Consider the following 15,763-nt stretch of genomic DNA (forward strand, 5'->3'; position numbering starts at 1 on the left):
TTGTTAACGGATCCGCTAAGTTATCAACTGACCTTACATAGTCAACTGTGATAACACCACTTGTGATCAATTGTCAGACGGTATTATGTCGCCGACGAATATGTCGAGACTTACCGTTGTATAAGCCACTATGTGCTCTCCCTATAGCTGCTTGGCTATCACAGTATATCACTACTGTCGGCACTGGCTTCTTCCAACATGGAATACATTCTAGGAAATTTCTGAGCCACTCGGCTTCTTCCCCTGCTTTATCCAATGCAATAAACTCAGATTCCATGGTGGAACGAGCAATACACGTCTGTTTCGTTGATTTCCACGAAACAGCACCACCCCCCACAATGAACACATAACCACTCGTCGAGAACGAGTCTTTTGAATCAGAGATCCAATTTGCATCACAATACCCTTCAAGTACTTGGGGATATCTTGTGTACTGCAGCTCAAAGTTAAGAGTATACTTCAAGTATCTCAAAACCCTACACAGAGCTTTCCAATGTTCCTTGCTTGGGTTGCTCGTAAATCGGCTCAGCTTATTCACCGTACACGCAAGATCTGGTCGGGTGCAGTTTGTGATAACATCAAACTCCCTATGATCCTTGCATATTCTTCTTGAGCTACAGGCTCACCCGTGTGCTTACTCAAATGCACGTTGGGTTCCAATGGAGTCTTAGCTGGCTCACAATCGAATGAGTGAAATTTCTTTAGCACTTTCTCAATATAATGAGATTGTGTCAGAGCAATTCCCTCATGATTCCTTTTAATTTTGATTCCGAGAATCACATCAGCTAAACCCATATCTTTCATGTCGAAATTTCTCTTCAACATGTTTTTGGTTTCGTTGATAATGGCACTATTGCTGCCCGTAATCAACATATCATCTACATAAAGACACACAATAACAAAACCGTTATCTGTGTTCTTAATGTAAACACACTTATCGCACTCATTGATAGTGAAACCATTTGCCAACATCACGTTGTCAAATTTTAAATGCCATTGTAATGGTGCTTGCTTCAACCCATATAATGACTTTACCAGTTTGCATACTTTACGCTCTTGCCCAGGCACAACAAACCCTTCGGGTTGTTCCATATATATTTCTTCTTCCAGATCACCATTCAGAAACGCAGTTTTCACATCCATTTGGTGAATCTCAAGATTGTGTAAAGCAGCAATCGCAAGAAGCACCCGAATGGAAGTGATTCTCGTAATAGGTGAATAGGTATCAAAAAAGTCATGCCCTTCTTTCTGCTTAAAGCCTTGGACAACTAGGCGAGCTTTGTACTTATCTATAGTACCATCGGGCTTATATTTCCTTTTCAGAATCCACTTGCACCCTAAAGTCTTACAGCCTTCAGGTAAGTCTACTAACACCCAAGTGTTATTTCTCATGATGGATTCAATCTCACTGTTGATAGCTTCTTGCCACCACGCTGCGTCTGGGCCAGACAAAGCTTCCGCCACTGACTTTGGTTCGTCATCCAACATAAAAGTTATGAAGTCGGGACCAAATGTCTTAGCAACTTTAACTCTTTTACCACGTCTTGGTTCAACATCCTCAGGACTTGACCTCGTCCTTTTTGGAGGATTAGAACTAGTGGATTCATCCATCATTCTTTCACTAGAACGATCCTCTTGCCTCTTACAAGGGTAAACATTCTCAAAGAATATAGCATTCCTTGACTCAATCGTTGTTCCTTCAGCCACGCCAGGCACAGCTGACCTATGGACTAGGAAACGATAGGCACTACTATTAAGTGCATGGCCAATAAAGATGCAATCGACTGTTTTAGGGCCTATTGCAACTTGTTTCGGAGGTGGCACTTCTACCTTTGCTAAACACCCCCACACTTTGAGGTATGAATATGAAGGTTTCTTCCCTTTCCACGACTCATAAGGAGTTACATCCCTATTTTTTAGTGGAATTTTGTTCAGGATATGATTCGCTGTTAACACAGCCTCCCCCCACATGTTCTGGGCTAATCCTGAATTAATCAACAAAGCATTCATCATCTCTTTTAGTGTTCGATTTTTACGTTCAACAACACCATTTGATTGAGGAGAATATGGAGCTGTGGTTTGGTGAATTATACCACTTGCATGGCATAATTCTGCAAACGGCGCTACATACTCACCACCTCTATCACTTCGAACACACTTAATTCGACAATTAAGTTAATTTTCGGCTTCTTTTTTGAAGTCTTTAAACGCTTCAATTGCCTCATCTTTACTTCTTAATAAGTAAAGGTAACAATACATTGTGCAATCATCTATAAATGTGATGAAGTACTTTTTACCACCTCTAGTTTGCACAAATTTTAAATCACATACGTCTGTATGGATTAACTCTAGAGGTTTTGTGCTTCGCTCTACCGAATGGAACGGCAGTTTAACCATTTTGGCTTCAACACACACTTCACATCTTTCTTGTGAGTTAAACTTATCTACTTTTAGTAAATTAAGATTTACTAATCTTTTTATAGCATTTAGATTTACATGTCCCAATCTATTGTGCCATAAGTCAGAGCTTTCAAGCAAATAAGAGGATGTGTCATTTTCCTTATTGCTTATTCCTTTTCCACGGTGAATGACCGTAACATTCAGCTCAAAAAGCCCATTCACTAGGTGACCTTCACCTATGAACTTTTCATACTTGGTCAATATAACCTTTTCACACTCAAATTCTAGTGAAAATCCATGATTTACTAGAAGTGAGCCTGACACCAAATTATTTCGGATGTCTGGGACATGCAGTACATCCCTAAGGGTAAGAACTTTTCCAGATCCTAATTTTAGGAACACATTACCCACACCAACCACCTTAGAAGAGGCTTGGTTTCCCATACGTACTTTTCTACCTCCAACAGATTTGTAGGTAGAAAAAATGCTTCTTTCGGAGCACACATGACATGTGGCACCTGTATCAACAAACCATTCATTTGGATTGTTACCATGGTTCACATCGGAGACCATTGCGATCACCTCGTGATCTTTGTTGTTTATAACAACACGTTCAAATAATTTGCACAATATTGTCTCCAACAATAAGTACCCAATTATATTGAACCATATGTGCATTGGTATATTCAACAACCCCTGCATCCCAATTATTACTACCAAGTCAAAATTGGTCTTGCTTGTCAACTGACAAACGATAAACACAATTCTCAAGAGAATAGATCTCAAGGAATTAACCATTTCGTAGCTCATGAACATTGGTACTGTTCGTTTCTTCATTCCAGCTTTGGTGCTCATGTTTCCTCCAACTTCAATTGGTATAATCCTGTCTTAGAAGAGTACACTAATTTGTCTTGCGATTGTTAGAAATAATGGGAAGAAATTCCCAAGCCGTGTACAGACGCTACTCTAACTATTACAAACGAAAGGAAACTTGCAGCAAAAGAGGAATGGAAATTACAACGGAAATAAAGCAAACCAAATTTATAAGTCGAGTCGAGGAAAGCCCTCTTTCCGCAAGACAAATTACGCCCCGGCTAGTGCTCACGGAATGGCGTATTGCCCCCAAAGATAAAACGACTTCCTCCTAGCGTGTAGAAGCACCTCAAACCCGCTAGGCACCGGCGAACTTGATGGAGTTCCGAGAATCGAGCTATGCAATGCTCCTAAATGTGAACTAGGATGTAGAGAGCTAGAGATAGAGAATGCTTGTTGTTGTTGGTCTTCTACTCTCCTAAGCTCCACCTATTTATAGGATAGGGGAGGCCACCTCAAAGGTCTTGCATTAAGGGACACCATAAACCAAAAGTAAGTGAAAGGCCAAAAGCCTAGACTTTTGGAAATTCCACATGTTTCACATGTTTTCCTACAATCCCCCACATTGGTTAGAGCTCTATCGAATGAGTGAAATTTCTTTAGCACTTTCTCAATATAATGAGATTGTGTCAGAGCAATTCCCTCATGATTCCTTTTAATTTTGATTCCGAGAATCACATCAATATCATCCTCAATTAAGCTAACGAGGACATTTCATCAATTAAGAGTATTATAATCATTAATTCAAATCAATAAAATATTGATTTTTGTGCTTATTGAATTGCTTTAAATTTAATTTATATATTCTACTGTTTTAAATTAATGAATAAGTTATAAGTACAAGTTAATTCATAACAATGTTTTATTTAAACAAGAAAAAATGAAAATCTGACTGGAATCGATGATCTCTAAACTAGAACTGGTGATTCATAGTTCAAAATTAGAGACTAAGAAGTCCATTATGGTCCGATTATAATTACAATATTTTTGGAACATGAACCGGCATTTCCAACTGAACCACAAACTATAGTACTACTAGTATAATTAGTGATGTTGTTGGTGATTCAAAGGATGTTCAGTCTCTCAATTGATACCTCACCTAACTAATGAAAGAAATCCAACTAATCCCTAACTAGTATAGTAAAGATCCTAAAACAATTGAAAGGGTAAAAAGTAATCTTGTAAAGGAAAGTGAATAGTAAAAATGAGTGAGATGCAAGTCGTATATTTTATAATGAATGCAAGTAGAAGAAGTAAGTGAAATATTTAATTCATTTACCAAAAATAAAATGTAAATGAGACAACTATAAATTATTTGTGGATTTATGAAAAAGGATATACATGAAACAAGAAGACAATTTATAAATAATTTGCCAACTGATTGAAAAAAGATACATGAGACAATAAGAAAATTTTAAATTATTTGCCAACTGATGAAAAAGATACATGAGACAATTATTCTCAGACATAAAAAGTTGATTGTTAAAATGGATCTCATCTAATTTCACCATACATCATCTATCTCATAATCTTCCAAGAAGATTGAATTAGAGATGCCACCGGTTCCGGTTCCGGTTCCGGTTCCGGCGGTTAACCGGCGAACCGGAACCGTGGCGATTTCCTCGAACCGGAACAGTCGCAATTCGGGTCGCGGTCCGGTTCAGGTTCAAGATTTTTCGAACCGGAACCGTCACCGAACCGCCGGTTCAGGACGATTTGGAACCGCCGATTCTGGCGCGGAAACCAAGGCATCGGGGAGGGCAGCTTTTCTAGCTTGAAAACCGGCCGGTTCCGGCGGTTAACCGCCGGTTAACCGTGAAATCCAGCGGTTCCGACGGTTTTCCGCCAAAAACCGTCGGTTTTTCCGAAAATTCAAATTTTTTTTTTCAGATTTCAAATTCGAATTCTTCCATTTCCCCCCATTTTTATCTATAAATACCCCAATCTATCCTCATTTACATTCACCCCACTCGTGTGTTAATAAGAGTTTCTCTCTTCAATCTCTCAATTCTCTCTCTTTGTCTCCAATGTATCATTTGTGCTATTGTGCTTCCATTTAATTACTCAAGTGCTACTCTTATTACGCATTGTTATACACTTATATTTGTTCCCGTAGTTCTATAAGTTGTCTTTCTTTCTCAATTGCTTAAACAAAAAAATATATATTGTTCCATATTTCTACATTTCTATTATATAATGTTGTATACTTGTATATGTATTGTAAATTGTAAAGTATCGTTGTCCGTTACAACTCAAATTCAATAAAATTGATATCATTTTCATCTTATTCGTCTTATTTCAATTTAAATTATCCATTGTCTTGTTCCAATTTATTGTATAAGTCCAAATTTCAAATTTATATTACATTATTGTATGTTGTATACTTGTATATGTATTGTAAATTGTAATGTATCGTTGTCCGTTACAACTCAAATTCAATAAAATTGATATTATTTTCATCTTATTAGTCTTATTTCAATTTAAATTATCCATTGTCTTGTTCCAATTTATTGTATAAGTCCAAATTTCAAATTTATATTACATTATTGTATGTTGTATACTTGTATATGTATTGTAAATTGTAATGTATCGTTGTCCGTTACAACTCAAATTCAATAAAATTGATATCATTTTCATCTTATTCGTCTTATTTCAACTTAAATTATCCATTGTCTTGTTCCAATTTATTGTATATGTCCAAATTTCAAATTTATATTAAATTATTGTATGTTGTATACTTGTATATGTATTGTAAATTGCAATGTATCGTTGTCCGTTACAACTCAAATTCAATAAAATGATATCATTTTCATCTTATTCATCTTATTTCAATTTAAATTATCCATTGTCTTGTTCCAATTTATTGTATAAGTCCAAATTTCAAATTTATATTACATTATTGTATGTTGTATACTTGTATATGTATTGTAAATTGTAGTGTATCGTTGTCCGTTACAACTCAAATTCAATAAAATTGATTTCATTTTCACCTTATTTGTCTTATTTCAACTTAAATTATCCATTGTCTTGTTCCAATTTATTGTATAAGTCCAAATTTCAAATTTATATTACATTATTGTATGTTGTATACTTGTATATGTATTGTAACTTGCAATGTATCGTTGTCCGTTACAACTCAAATTCAATAAAATTGATATCATTTTCATCTTATTCATCTTATTTCAATTTAAATTATTCATTGTCTTGTTCCAATTTATTGTATAAGTCCAAATTTCAAATTTATATTACATTATTGTATGTTGTATACTTGTATATGTATTGTAACTTGCAATGTATCGTTGTCCGTTACAACTCAAATTCAATAAAATTGATATCATTTTCACCTTATTCGTCTTATTTCAATTTAAATTATCCATTGTCTTGTTCCAATTTATTGTATAAGTCCAAATTTCTAATTTTTAAAAAACCGAACCGTGAAACTGCCGGTTTTCGAACCGGAACCGTGTAAACCGCCGGAAAACCGGCGGTTCCGAACCGGAACCGGAACCGGAACCGGCGGTTTTCGAACCGGAACCGTGAAATAGCCTCACGGTCCGGTTCCGGTTCCGACTTCGACCAAACCGGAACCGGCGGTTCCGAATCGGAACCGCCGGTTTTGGAACCGTGGGCAACACTAGATTGAATGCACCATCAATAAAAACTGATAAATTCCACATTTCCTTGTAATGAACCTCCACAAAATTTCAACAAGTCGTTTTCTGCATATTTTGTTTTGACTAGAAATTGAATTCTGAAATTATGTGTGGTCGACCCATAACCTCGTCCTGTCCCTATCAATCCCCATATCTATGTCAATAAGTAGTAATAACATTTCTCAAACAAAACACAATTCAATGCACAAAAAGACACACTTCACGAAGCTTGCAAATTACACCCTAAAATACATCTTAGAATGCAAAATCAAACCTCAATCAATAAGGTTGCAATCATATTAATCCTTAAATAAAGAGCAAGTGAGATAACTTACACACATTTAGGGCACTGAATGAGGCCATTCTCATTACACTTGCCACACTTAACACTCTTCCTCCCATCCTCCCCCACAACCCTACAACTCCCACTACACTCCACACACATCACAAACCTCACCCCTCCGCACCGCCAGCACCCGTCCGCGGCCGCCTCCGGGATCCCCTCGAGCAAAATCCCCAATTTGCCCTCCTCATCCAACCTCACCATCTCCTCCGCCCCGCCAATCAACCTCCCCTTCACAAACACCAACGGCACCCTCACCTCCTGGCTCCCCATCAGCACCTTCAGCTCCTCCTTAAACGCCGAGTGCATCGACACATCCCGCTCGATAACCTCCACATTCCGCGACTCGATCGTGGCTCTCGCCACATTGCACTCCTCGAAAGTCTTCCTGATCCCCCTCAGCGTGGTTGTGTAGATCACCACCGCATTCTCTCCCCCGGGAGGGCATTTCTTCGTGTAAGATTCAAGCAATGCATTCGAATTTCCCGATGTGCCCTTGCTCTTGTTCTTAATCATCTCTTCTTCCTCCTCCGACACCTCTCTCTCTAGAGAAGCCACGAGCTCGGGATCGAACAGCGGCCCTAGGCTTCTCCTCCTCGACGATGCAACGACACCTGAATCGAATCGCGTGCTATCGGATTTCTTGATCGAAGCCCACAGTTTCGGAGAGGGCTTCTTCACACTGTGATTATTATTAGCATTGCTCTCCTTCAAAATCGGTTTGGGGCTATTCTCTGTTGACCTAATTCCCCTATTCTCCTTCCCCGCGGCCTTCTTCGCCTTCCTCGGAGAAGCCAGGAACTTCATAGGGCTCATTGAATCCCTGAAAAGCTTCGATTTGGGGCTTTTTTTTGATTGGACGGCGATGGCAATTTCCTCCTCCAAACCCTCCATGAGCTCCCACGAGTTGATTATCTCCGCCGGCTCTTCCCGGAGCGGCGACGACGAAGATTTCCTCGCTGCTTCTTCCACCTCGCATTCTGGAATCGGATTTTGAACCTTTGCTTTGTCTAGGGAGAGAGCGCCGTAGGTGGTTGAAGTGAGGGAGACGACGTGGTGGGCGTAATCGGCATTTCTGAGTGATTTTCTTTTCTCCTGAATTTCTTTAGCTACCAGCTTTGACGAAACGCAGCCCATTTGATTTGGGGGAGAGTGATTTTTTCAGAATGTTGCTCTGTTTTTTATTTTTAAGACAGTAAGAAAAAACCGTTACTACACACTCTGTTGGCCAACGGTCTGAAATTTGAAAAATAAGGTGGTACTCTCTCCGTATCTGTCCCTCTTTAGAGGCGTTTCATTTTGAGCACTCATTTTTAAAAAATTATAATAAATTACTAAAGTGTAAAAAATAATGTAAAAAAGAAAAATAATATAGTTAAGAGTTTTTTCTATATTATTTTTCTGTTATTTTACATTTTCTCTGTTTTAATTATTTATTATCATTTTTTCAAAACGAGTGCTGAAAATGAAACGCCTCTATTACAGAGGAACGGAGGGAGTAATATTTTGGGGCATGCCCTCGTATCTTTTGTTATTTTCAAAATGGACCCACAAATATTTGTATTTGTGAGTTGATGGCTGGGGTCCAAGACAAAGAGTAATGGTTAAAAGGAAACTACAAATTTGTAGTGGAACAAACATATTGTCCAAACTTCGATTTTTTGAATTTTAAGTGGTGTCAAGAAAAGATAAAATCATACTACTACGATTTGATTATTTAACGAACATATTCGTCAATAATTTTGAATGTCTCTTTCTATATTTGTCGTAGTTTTGTTTCAACTAACAGAATTAGAATGACAACTAACGTCTAAAAAGGGAGAGCATTAGTCTCTTGAAACTAAGTTATTGTTTCTGAGCACTTGTATAAATTGATTCCTCTTGTTATATGGCACTTTTTAATTCCACATTGCTTGATCATAAATCCAACATGCATACCTTCTAAGTTTGATATTTTTATTACAAGGCCAAAATTCTAGCTTATTCTGGGTGTTACATTCGGATCTGCATGAGGCCCGGGCTACTGAGCGCTATTTTAGAGCAAATGGTTCAACCAGTGGATGGACCGAGGGGAAATTCTATGAGCCTCTTCTTTGATGGTAATTGGTAATAACTTGAGAAGGGGAGAATCCAGTGTGCATGTCTACAGTTGTCTGAAAAGGAGTGAAACGACCGAGCGCAAGTGGTCCTTCCATTTGAGAATCAAGCTATTGATTCATCTTGAATTTGTGAATGATTTGTTATGACATTCCCTTATTAGCTTTAACTTGTTAAAATCAAGGGAGCTTTCTCTTTATCTGCTCTGTGAAGCCTTGGATTTTTTTCTTCACACAATCATCTTAATCTTTTGTTTCACCGGCAACTGCAAAAACATTCAAATATATGGTGATCGGAAACCTCTCAATTAATGCAAAAGTGACATTGAGCAGATTTGTGCCGAGAAAGAGGATTCCGGCAGGGGGCGATAATCTATTTTCGTGATTCAAACGACGAGATACCTTATTCATATGAGGACCCTGATGATGACTTGGATATATCATATATGATTCTGGGTTTCTATCTTCTTTAAGAGCATCCCAGCGGCGGACGTCGGACCGGCGTGTCGAACGTCCGCGCGGGACGTCCGCCATTAGGCAAGCGCGAGGCGGACGCGGACATCGCTTGCGGACACCGGAGTTCCGCGGATTTCCGATGACGTCCGTCGGGACGTCCGCCATTGCGGGTTCCCGATGGGCGTCCCGATTTTTATTTTTTTTCTTAAAAAAAACTCTATATATACGACCAGTTGAACTTCATTTCATTCGCACCACTTGTTTTAACGAGTTTCTCTCTCTATACTTTCATTTCTTTTGAACATAAATGGAGCACTACGATAGTGATTCCCCCACCACGAGCAAGACACAAACGCCGATGTTTCCCATTAGAATTGGGGGAAACGCCGGCGGAAGTGCACCGATGTCCGGAATGATGCCCGGAATGACGCCGACGATGCCCCAACGCCATTGATGAGGCAGGGGTACTACAATATGTACCCCCCCCCCCCCGTGGTGTGCAGGGATGGGTGGGATGATGCCCCAAATGCCCAGGGTGAGTGCCGCGATGACGGGGATGATGTCGCAAAGGCCCGGGATGATGATGCCCGGGATGATGCAGGGCATGCCTGCCGCTGCGGGTGGAGCAGACAGGGGGTCCCCCAATCACCTGGGGACAATGTCTATCGCCCCTACATGGATTTATTGTCGAGTGATTCCCCACAGAGTACTCCTTTCGAGACTCGGTTCACCGGCATCGAGACTTTCTCTTTTGAGGAGTTGGGACTATCTCTGGTCAGGGAGTCTCCCACTGAGATGCAACCGGCGACAGGGAGGACGCGGAAGCAGGGGAGAGGGAAGGGCAAGGGCACTACCTCGTCCTCGCGTGCGGGGAATGAGGATGGGGCGGGGGCCGAGGGGGTGGGGGAGGAAGCCGGCGGGAGAAAGAGGACCACCTAGAGCATAGGGGAGTGCGTCGCGCTGGCAAAGGCCTAGGTTGGTGTAGTCGAGGATCCCTACATCGGGGCTAACCAGCACATCGACAGAATGTGGTGGCGCATTAGCCAAAGCTACCTTCAATTCAAACCGCCAGGTGGGAAGCCTCACGATGGAGAGCAATGCCGGAAACCGTGGGAGCGGCTGAGGAGGCAGCTCAGCCGATTTACCGGCATCTACCAAAACAACCTCCGCACGACATCAAGCGGCATGTCCGCCGATGATGTGAAGCTTCTGTCTCACCAACAGTACCCCGACAGTGAGTTGCATTTCGGGGAGTTCAAATATTGGGAGATCTATCTTGTGGTGCAGACTTCTGCCAAGTTTAGTGCGGGTGTTTAAGCTGGCTAGCCGAAGCGGACGAAGATCAACGCCTACGGGGAGTACAGCAGCAGTGCCGGTTCCCACGAACTCCCTGACGCCGAGGCAGAGTTCCTGACCCCTCAATCGTCTTCCCGCCGCCGTCACTTGGTTGGGCAAAAGACCGCGATACGGATGGCTAGGGGAAGCGCCAGCGAGTCCCATGAGGTCCAATCGGAATCTCCGTCCCTGGTCACTCCCGAGCTCAACAATCTCGCCTGTGTGCAGCTAACGCAGAGTATGCTCGACACCATGGACAAGTGGTATGCAGCGACTGATCCCTTATACAAGATCATGTTGAAGGATGCCATCGACACTGTGAGACGCGATTTGGGGATGGCACCCCTGCCCCATAGTGGCGCCGGGACTAGCAACGAGGACGACGGGACTGGCGGTGGGGATGACGAGGAGTGAGACAGGGGCGGCATTTGTCGAAGCTTGAGATTGTTTTTTTTAACTATATATATATTTTAATAATTATGTATGTTTTTTGCTTTAAATAAAGTGGTTGAATTTTCTCCGTATTCGTGTTAAATTTTAATTCCGTAAATTGTTTAATTTGGTGAATTTGTGAATTTTTATTATTGTGGATGTCCGTCGGGATGTCCGTCATTGGGCAGTGAGATGTCCTTATGACGTGGCAGTGCAGTGGGATGTCCTTATGACGTGGCAGAAGGTGTTTTTGGAAAGTCCGTCGGGACACCCGTCCCACTGTGGATGCTCTTAGTGGTGTGCATTCGGATTTCGGTTCGGTTTTTTGCCCAAACCGAACCGAAACCGAAAAACCGAATTTAGGCTAAAATCAAAACCGAACCGAAACCGAAATCCGAAAAACCGAAATCCGAACTAAAAAACCGAACTAAAACCGAACTAAAACCGAAAAAATGAAATGATGAAAAACCGAGAACCAAAATGCAATCATACAATTTTACACAACATTTATCAAAGAAATCATCAATTTTACACAACATCTATGTAACTGAATAATGAAATCATAGCATTTTACATTACTGTGAACATACAATTCCTAATTTCCTATCAAACAACAATCATACAATTTTGCATTACAATGAACATTCAATTTCATCAAATACAGAAACATACAATTCCTAATTTCCAAGCTTGACGACGGTACCTCCGAAACGGCGAAGCCCTTCCGCTGCTCCGATGGCACCGGGACGGCGAGGGAGGCGGCTACACAGCCGTGGCGCCGACTGAGGACGAGGTGAACGGCGGTCAGTGGATCGACTCGTTGAGAGGAAGAGAGAGAAGTTAGGGTTATTCGTTTCAACCGAGACTTTGATTTGTGAGGGAGAAATGAAGGAGGGGTGAAGTAGACGGAGAGAGGTGGGGAGAAGGTGGTGTCGGAGGTTGCGGGACGCCGCCGCGAGGCGCGGGAAGGGCGGCTGCCCTGCGGCGTCGACGAGAGGGACGAGAGGGATGAGAGAGATGTAGGAGATCTACGACTTGAGATGATTTGGGGATTTTTGGAGTGGTAGGGAGGGAGTAGGCCGACAGATGGGAGTATAGCAGGAGATTGGGCCATTTTTTAAAAATTGAATTGGGCCACTGAAAATAATTAATTTGGGCCCGGTTTTAAATAAATTCGGTTTTTCAGTTTTTCGATTTTTTTGTTCGCCCGAACCGACCGAACCGAACCGAAAAATCAAAATTTTTGTATTTTCAAACCGAACCGAAAAACCGAAATAATCGAACCGAATTTCAAAATTTCGGTTTGGTTCGATTCGGATATTCGGTTTCCAGTTTTTTTGCTCACCCCTAGATGCTCTTACCATTAAAAAATTTTGATTAGTTTATTATCAGTTCTGGGGGCTAAATAGAGCCTTAAATTATTTGTTTACTTTTATGACGATAGTTGAATTTGTAAACACACTTATTAAAACAAATGCTGTATCCAGTTTTGGCATTGAATCATATACTATAAAATTTGAATATTACAATCTGGAAATGATTTCTAAAATTATAACCATTCGACAGAATTGGAACCAAAATAATTCGATTTTGTTAGAATGCGAAGCTTGAGGATCAAATTTGATGCTGCAGCCAAATAAATGAATTTGATTGCTATGGAGATATATGTATGGATAATGTTGTTGCAATCCTTAATAGGCCAACTCCATTATTTTCAACCCTGAAGAAATGAACACTGAAATTGTCAAATAAGGACGAAACTAAACTATTTTCTGAGTTGAAGATTTCATAAACTTTGCATCATTTCTCAGTGGTCATCAGAATAACTACCATGGTTAACTTAAAATCTCTCATCATATGTTTTGGCGAATATATTACAGCAAGGTAACGCACCTCAGGACAAGATGACGAGTCCAAGATATATCGATGCAGAGAGAAACAGTAAGGATATCATTCCCCTACAAGAATTAGTAAATTCTTTAAGAAGAGAAAAACATTGAGCTTCATAAGCATAAGAGATTTTAAGGCTACTAAGTTGTTTCTGATCATATCCTATTAAACTTGCAGTCATTCATTTGAAACTGTACATGTATACGTGCGTACCAGATTACTCCCCAACCAACTCCCGTGCAGCAGGGGCAAAGCTCTGCGAATTTCTCAGCATCACTAGAGTGAACCCTTCGAGATATCAAATCATCGTATATATCTGCATCATAAAACACAGTTATATTATGTCCCACCAAGTGATGAGGAGTTTAATTTACTGATGGCGACAAGTCGAATTTCTACCATAGATGGAAAACAGGCTATTCATAACACCTGCCATCAGAGAAGAATGTGTGAGAAACACAAGAAAATCTATTGAAAGCCGGTTGAAGAGACAGCAAATATAATGGGTAAGCCTATACCAATGAAGAGAATAATGTAGTGAAGGATACGAACGTTGGTTGTTTCTTGAAGAACCCAGACGACAGCAAGCAAAACAATAAATCCTGGTAAATTAAACCGCAATATCCAAGAATTAATATCTTGAATTTGTAGAAATTGCAACATCTCAAGAACAAAAATGTTTAACTGGCTTACCGATACAAAGCCCTCGTAGAGTCCACTGTGCAACGTTTGAATGAGTCAGTCAATCCTCATAAATCATAACAGATGTAGTATAATTCAGGGACGATTTTCTAAGAAACTTACATTTTGTGCAATGAAGAGCACAATAAAGAGGGAAAGAATAAGACAACCAGCAGCGATTCTTGAGGAGAGGAGGTTTGTCGAAGCAAGTATGAGAGCCATACCCCAAAACGATGATCCAAGGTCTGTAATAGGAAGCCACACAAATGATTAGATGGCATGTAGCATATGCATCAAAATTAACCAAAAACAGAAGCATAATATAGAAAAAGTACATCCAGCCGGTAAGATCAACCAATATACACCACCACGTGTTTGAGTCATGCCACCTTCGTTAGCATGAACTTGAATGCCCTCGACCTACAAGTAACGGGATATCAGATGCCTCGGACTCAACAAAGAGGAATGCACTTTAGGGCGGTAGGAACACACACAAAGTCTATTGAACTTCCTAAGTCAATATAACCAGAAGCCCTTACGCAATGCTGAGCTTAAGAAAGATTTCTACCTCCCCACAAGTAATCTTGCACGCAATCGCGTGGCTTGCTTCATGAAGAAACACAGTGATGAGCTTAAAAGGTGTCAGCAAAAATGTCCTCCAGAACTGCCATCATCACCACAGGAAGATCAAACTGGAAAGTTATTTCACCAAAAATGGCTTCTCAAAGTGCGAAAAATCCAGAAAGATCCTAATTCCCCAATTCAATGGCTGTACATATAGCATAAAATTACAAAACACACACACAAAATTCCCACCATGAAATGCTTGAAGCTTAGAAACCCAGCATTCATTCAAGCAAAGATCTCTAAATGTGACCTAACTTCAACAAAAGCTTCAACCTTTACAACGTAATCGACACCGGATCGAGCCAAATACAGGTAAGAGAGAGCCAGTTGTGAATCCTACTTAATCCCTTCCAATTCTTTTTTACAATACCACATTAACAAAGCTCAATACACGAAATTTAGATCGAATGACTTAGCCAAAGCTTCAAAATCAAGAAAGATTTCACAACGAATTTAATAGTTTTTGCAATCAAGCTAAATGCCTATGTTCGTCTAATACCCAAATCTAAACCAATAACAACAATGGAGTTTAATAAAACAAGAGAAAATATGTACGAAGACTTACAGCAAGAATAACAACGGTGAAAATGCCAATGGTTGCTAGAAATCGGACTTGTTCATGTTGACAGCAATTCGTCAGCTCCCAGTTAGGCTTCATGTTTTCAGATTAGAGGGAAAAAATAGAAAGGGCCCTAGAATATACACAGACAGGGGATCAAGAATCAACTTGCAGAAGAATAGAAGATAGAGAGTGAGGAAATTTTCAAAAAAAAAAATTGAAAGTAAGGGAGTCTTGATATTTGAGAAATTTGAAATCTTCGAACTGAATTCGTTATTTTAGTAGTATACATTTAATTCAATTTCTGACTCGACGAATCAACCGTGGACGTTTGTTGTTGTCGGTTGTCTATCGACTAATTATTTAGAAGGAAAAAACCTTAAACACAATTATATGAACACTTTACCGGAGATTAAAA

General features: G+C 40.3%; 2 protein-coding genes across 2 annotated transcripts; both read right to left on the bottom strand.

Annotated features, from left to right (window-relative positions):
* Window positions 1–6,928: 6,928 nt before the first annotated feature.
* On the bottom strand, window positions 6,929–8,482 carry LOC121789284 (uncharacterized protein At3g28850-like). The gene has a single exon (XM_042187766.1). The coding sequence runs from the start codon at window positions 8,404–8,406 to the stop codon at window positions 7,258–7,260; it is 1,149 nt and encodes a 382-aa protein (XP_042043700.1). The 5' UTR covers window positions 8,407–8,482; the 3' UTR covers window positions 6,929–7,257.
* A 4,694-nt stretch (window positions 8,483–13,176) lies between these two features.
* Window positions 13,177–15,467, bottom strand: LOC121789283. The gene is made up of 10 exons (XM_042187765.1): window positions 15,352–15,467; window positions 14,728–14,823; window positions 14,495–14,579; window positions 14,283–14,404; window positions 14,172–14,196; window positions 13,997–14,080; window positions 13,878–13,907; window positions 13,692–13,794; window positions 13,482–13,546; window positions 13,177–13,308 (listed from the first exon to the last, which is right to left on the bottom strand). The coding sequence occupies exons 1-9, from the start codon at window positions 15,442–15,444 to the stop codon at window positions 13,483–13,485; spliced, it is 702 nt and encodes a 233-aa protein (XP_042043699.1). The 5' UTR covers window positions 15,445–15,467; the 3' UTR covers window positions 13,177–13,308; window position 13,482.
* Between the last annotated feature and the right edge of the window lie 296 nt (window positions 15,468–15,763).

Source organism: Salvia splendens, unplaced genomic scaffold, assembly GCF_004379255.2.
Source record: "Salvia splendens isolate huo1 unplaced genomic scaffold, SspV2 ctg198, whole genome shotgun sequence".
Classification (NCBI taxonomy): domain Eukaryota; kingdom Viridiplantae; phylum Streptophyta; class Magnoliopsida; order Lamiales; family Lamiaceae; genus Salvia; species Salvia splendens.

Bases quoted from the DNA above. Each gene is read 5' to 3' on its own strand.
- LOC121789284 (XM_042187766.1), bottom strand. From the start codon at position 8,406: ATGGGCTGCGTTTCGTCAAAGCTGGTAGCTAAAGAAATTCAGGAGAAA.
- LOC121789283 (XM_042187765.1), bottom strand. From the start codon at position 15,444: ATGAAGCCTAACTGGGAGCTGACGAATTGCTGTCAACATGAACAAGTC. The intron at 14,197-14,282 runs GTAAGTTTCTTA...AACGTTGCACAG, and splicing joins TGCTCTTCATTGCACAAAAT to TGGACTCTACGAGGGCTTTG. The intron at 13,547-13,691 runs GTACGCACGTAT...TAATTCTTGTAG, and splicing joins GTTGGTTGGGGAGTAATCTG to GGGAATGATATCCTTACTGT.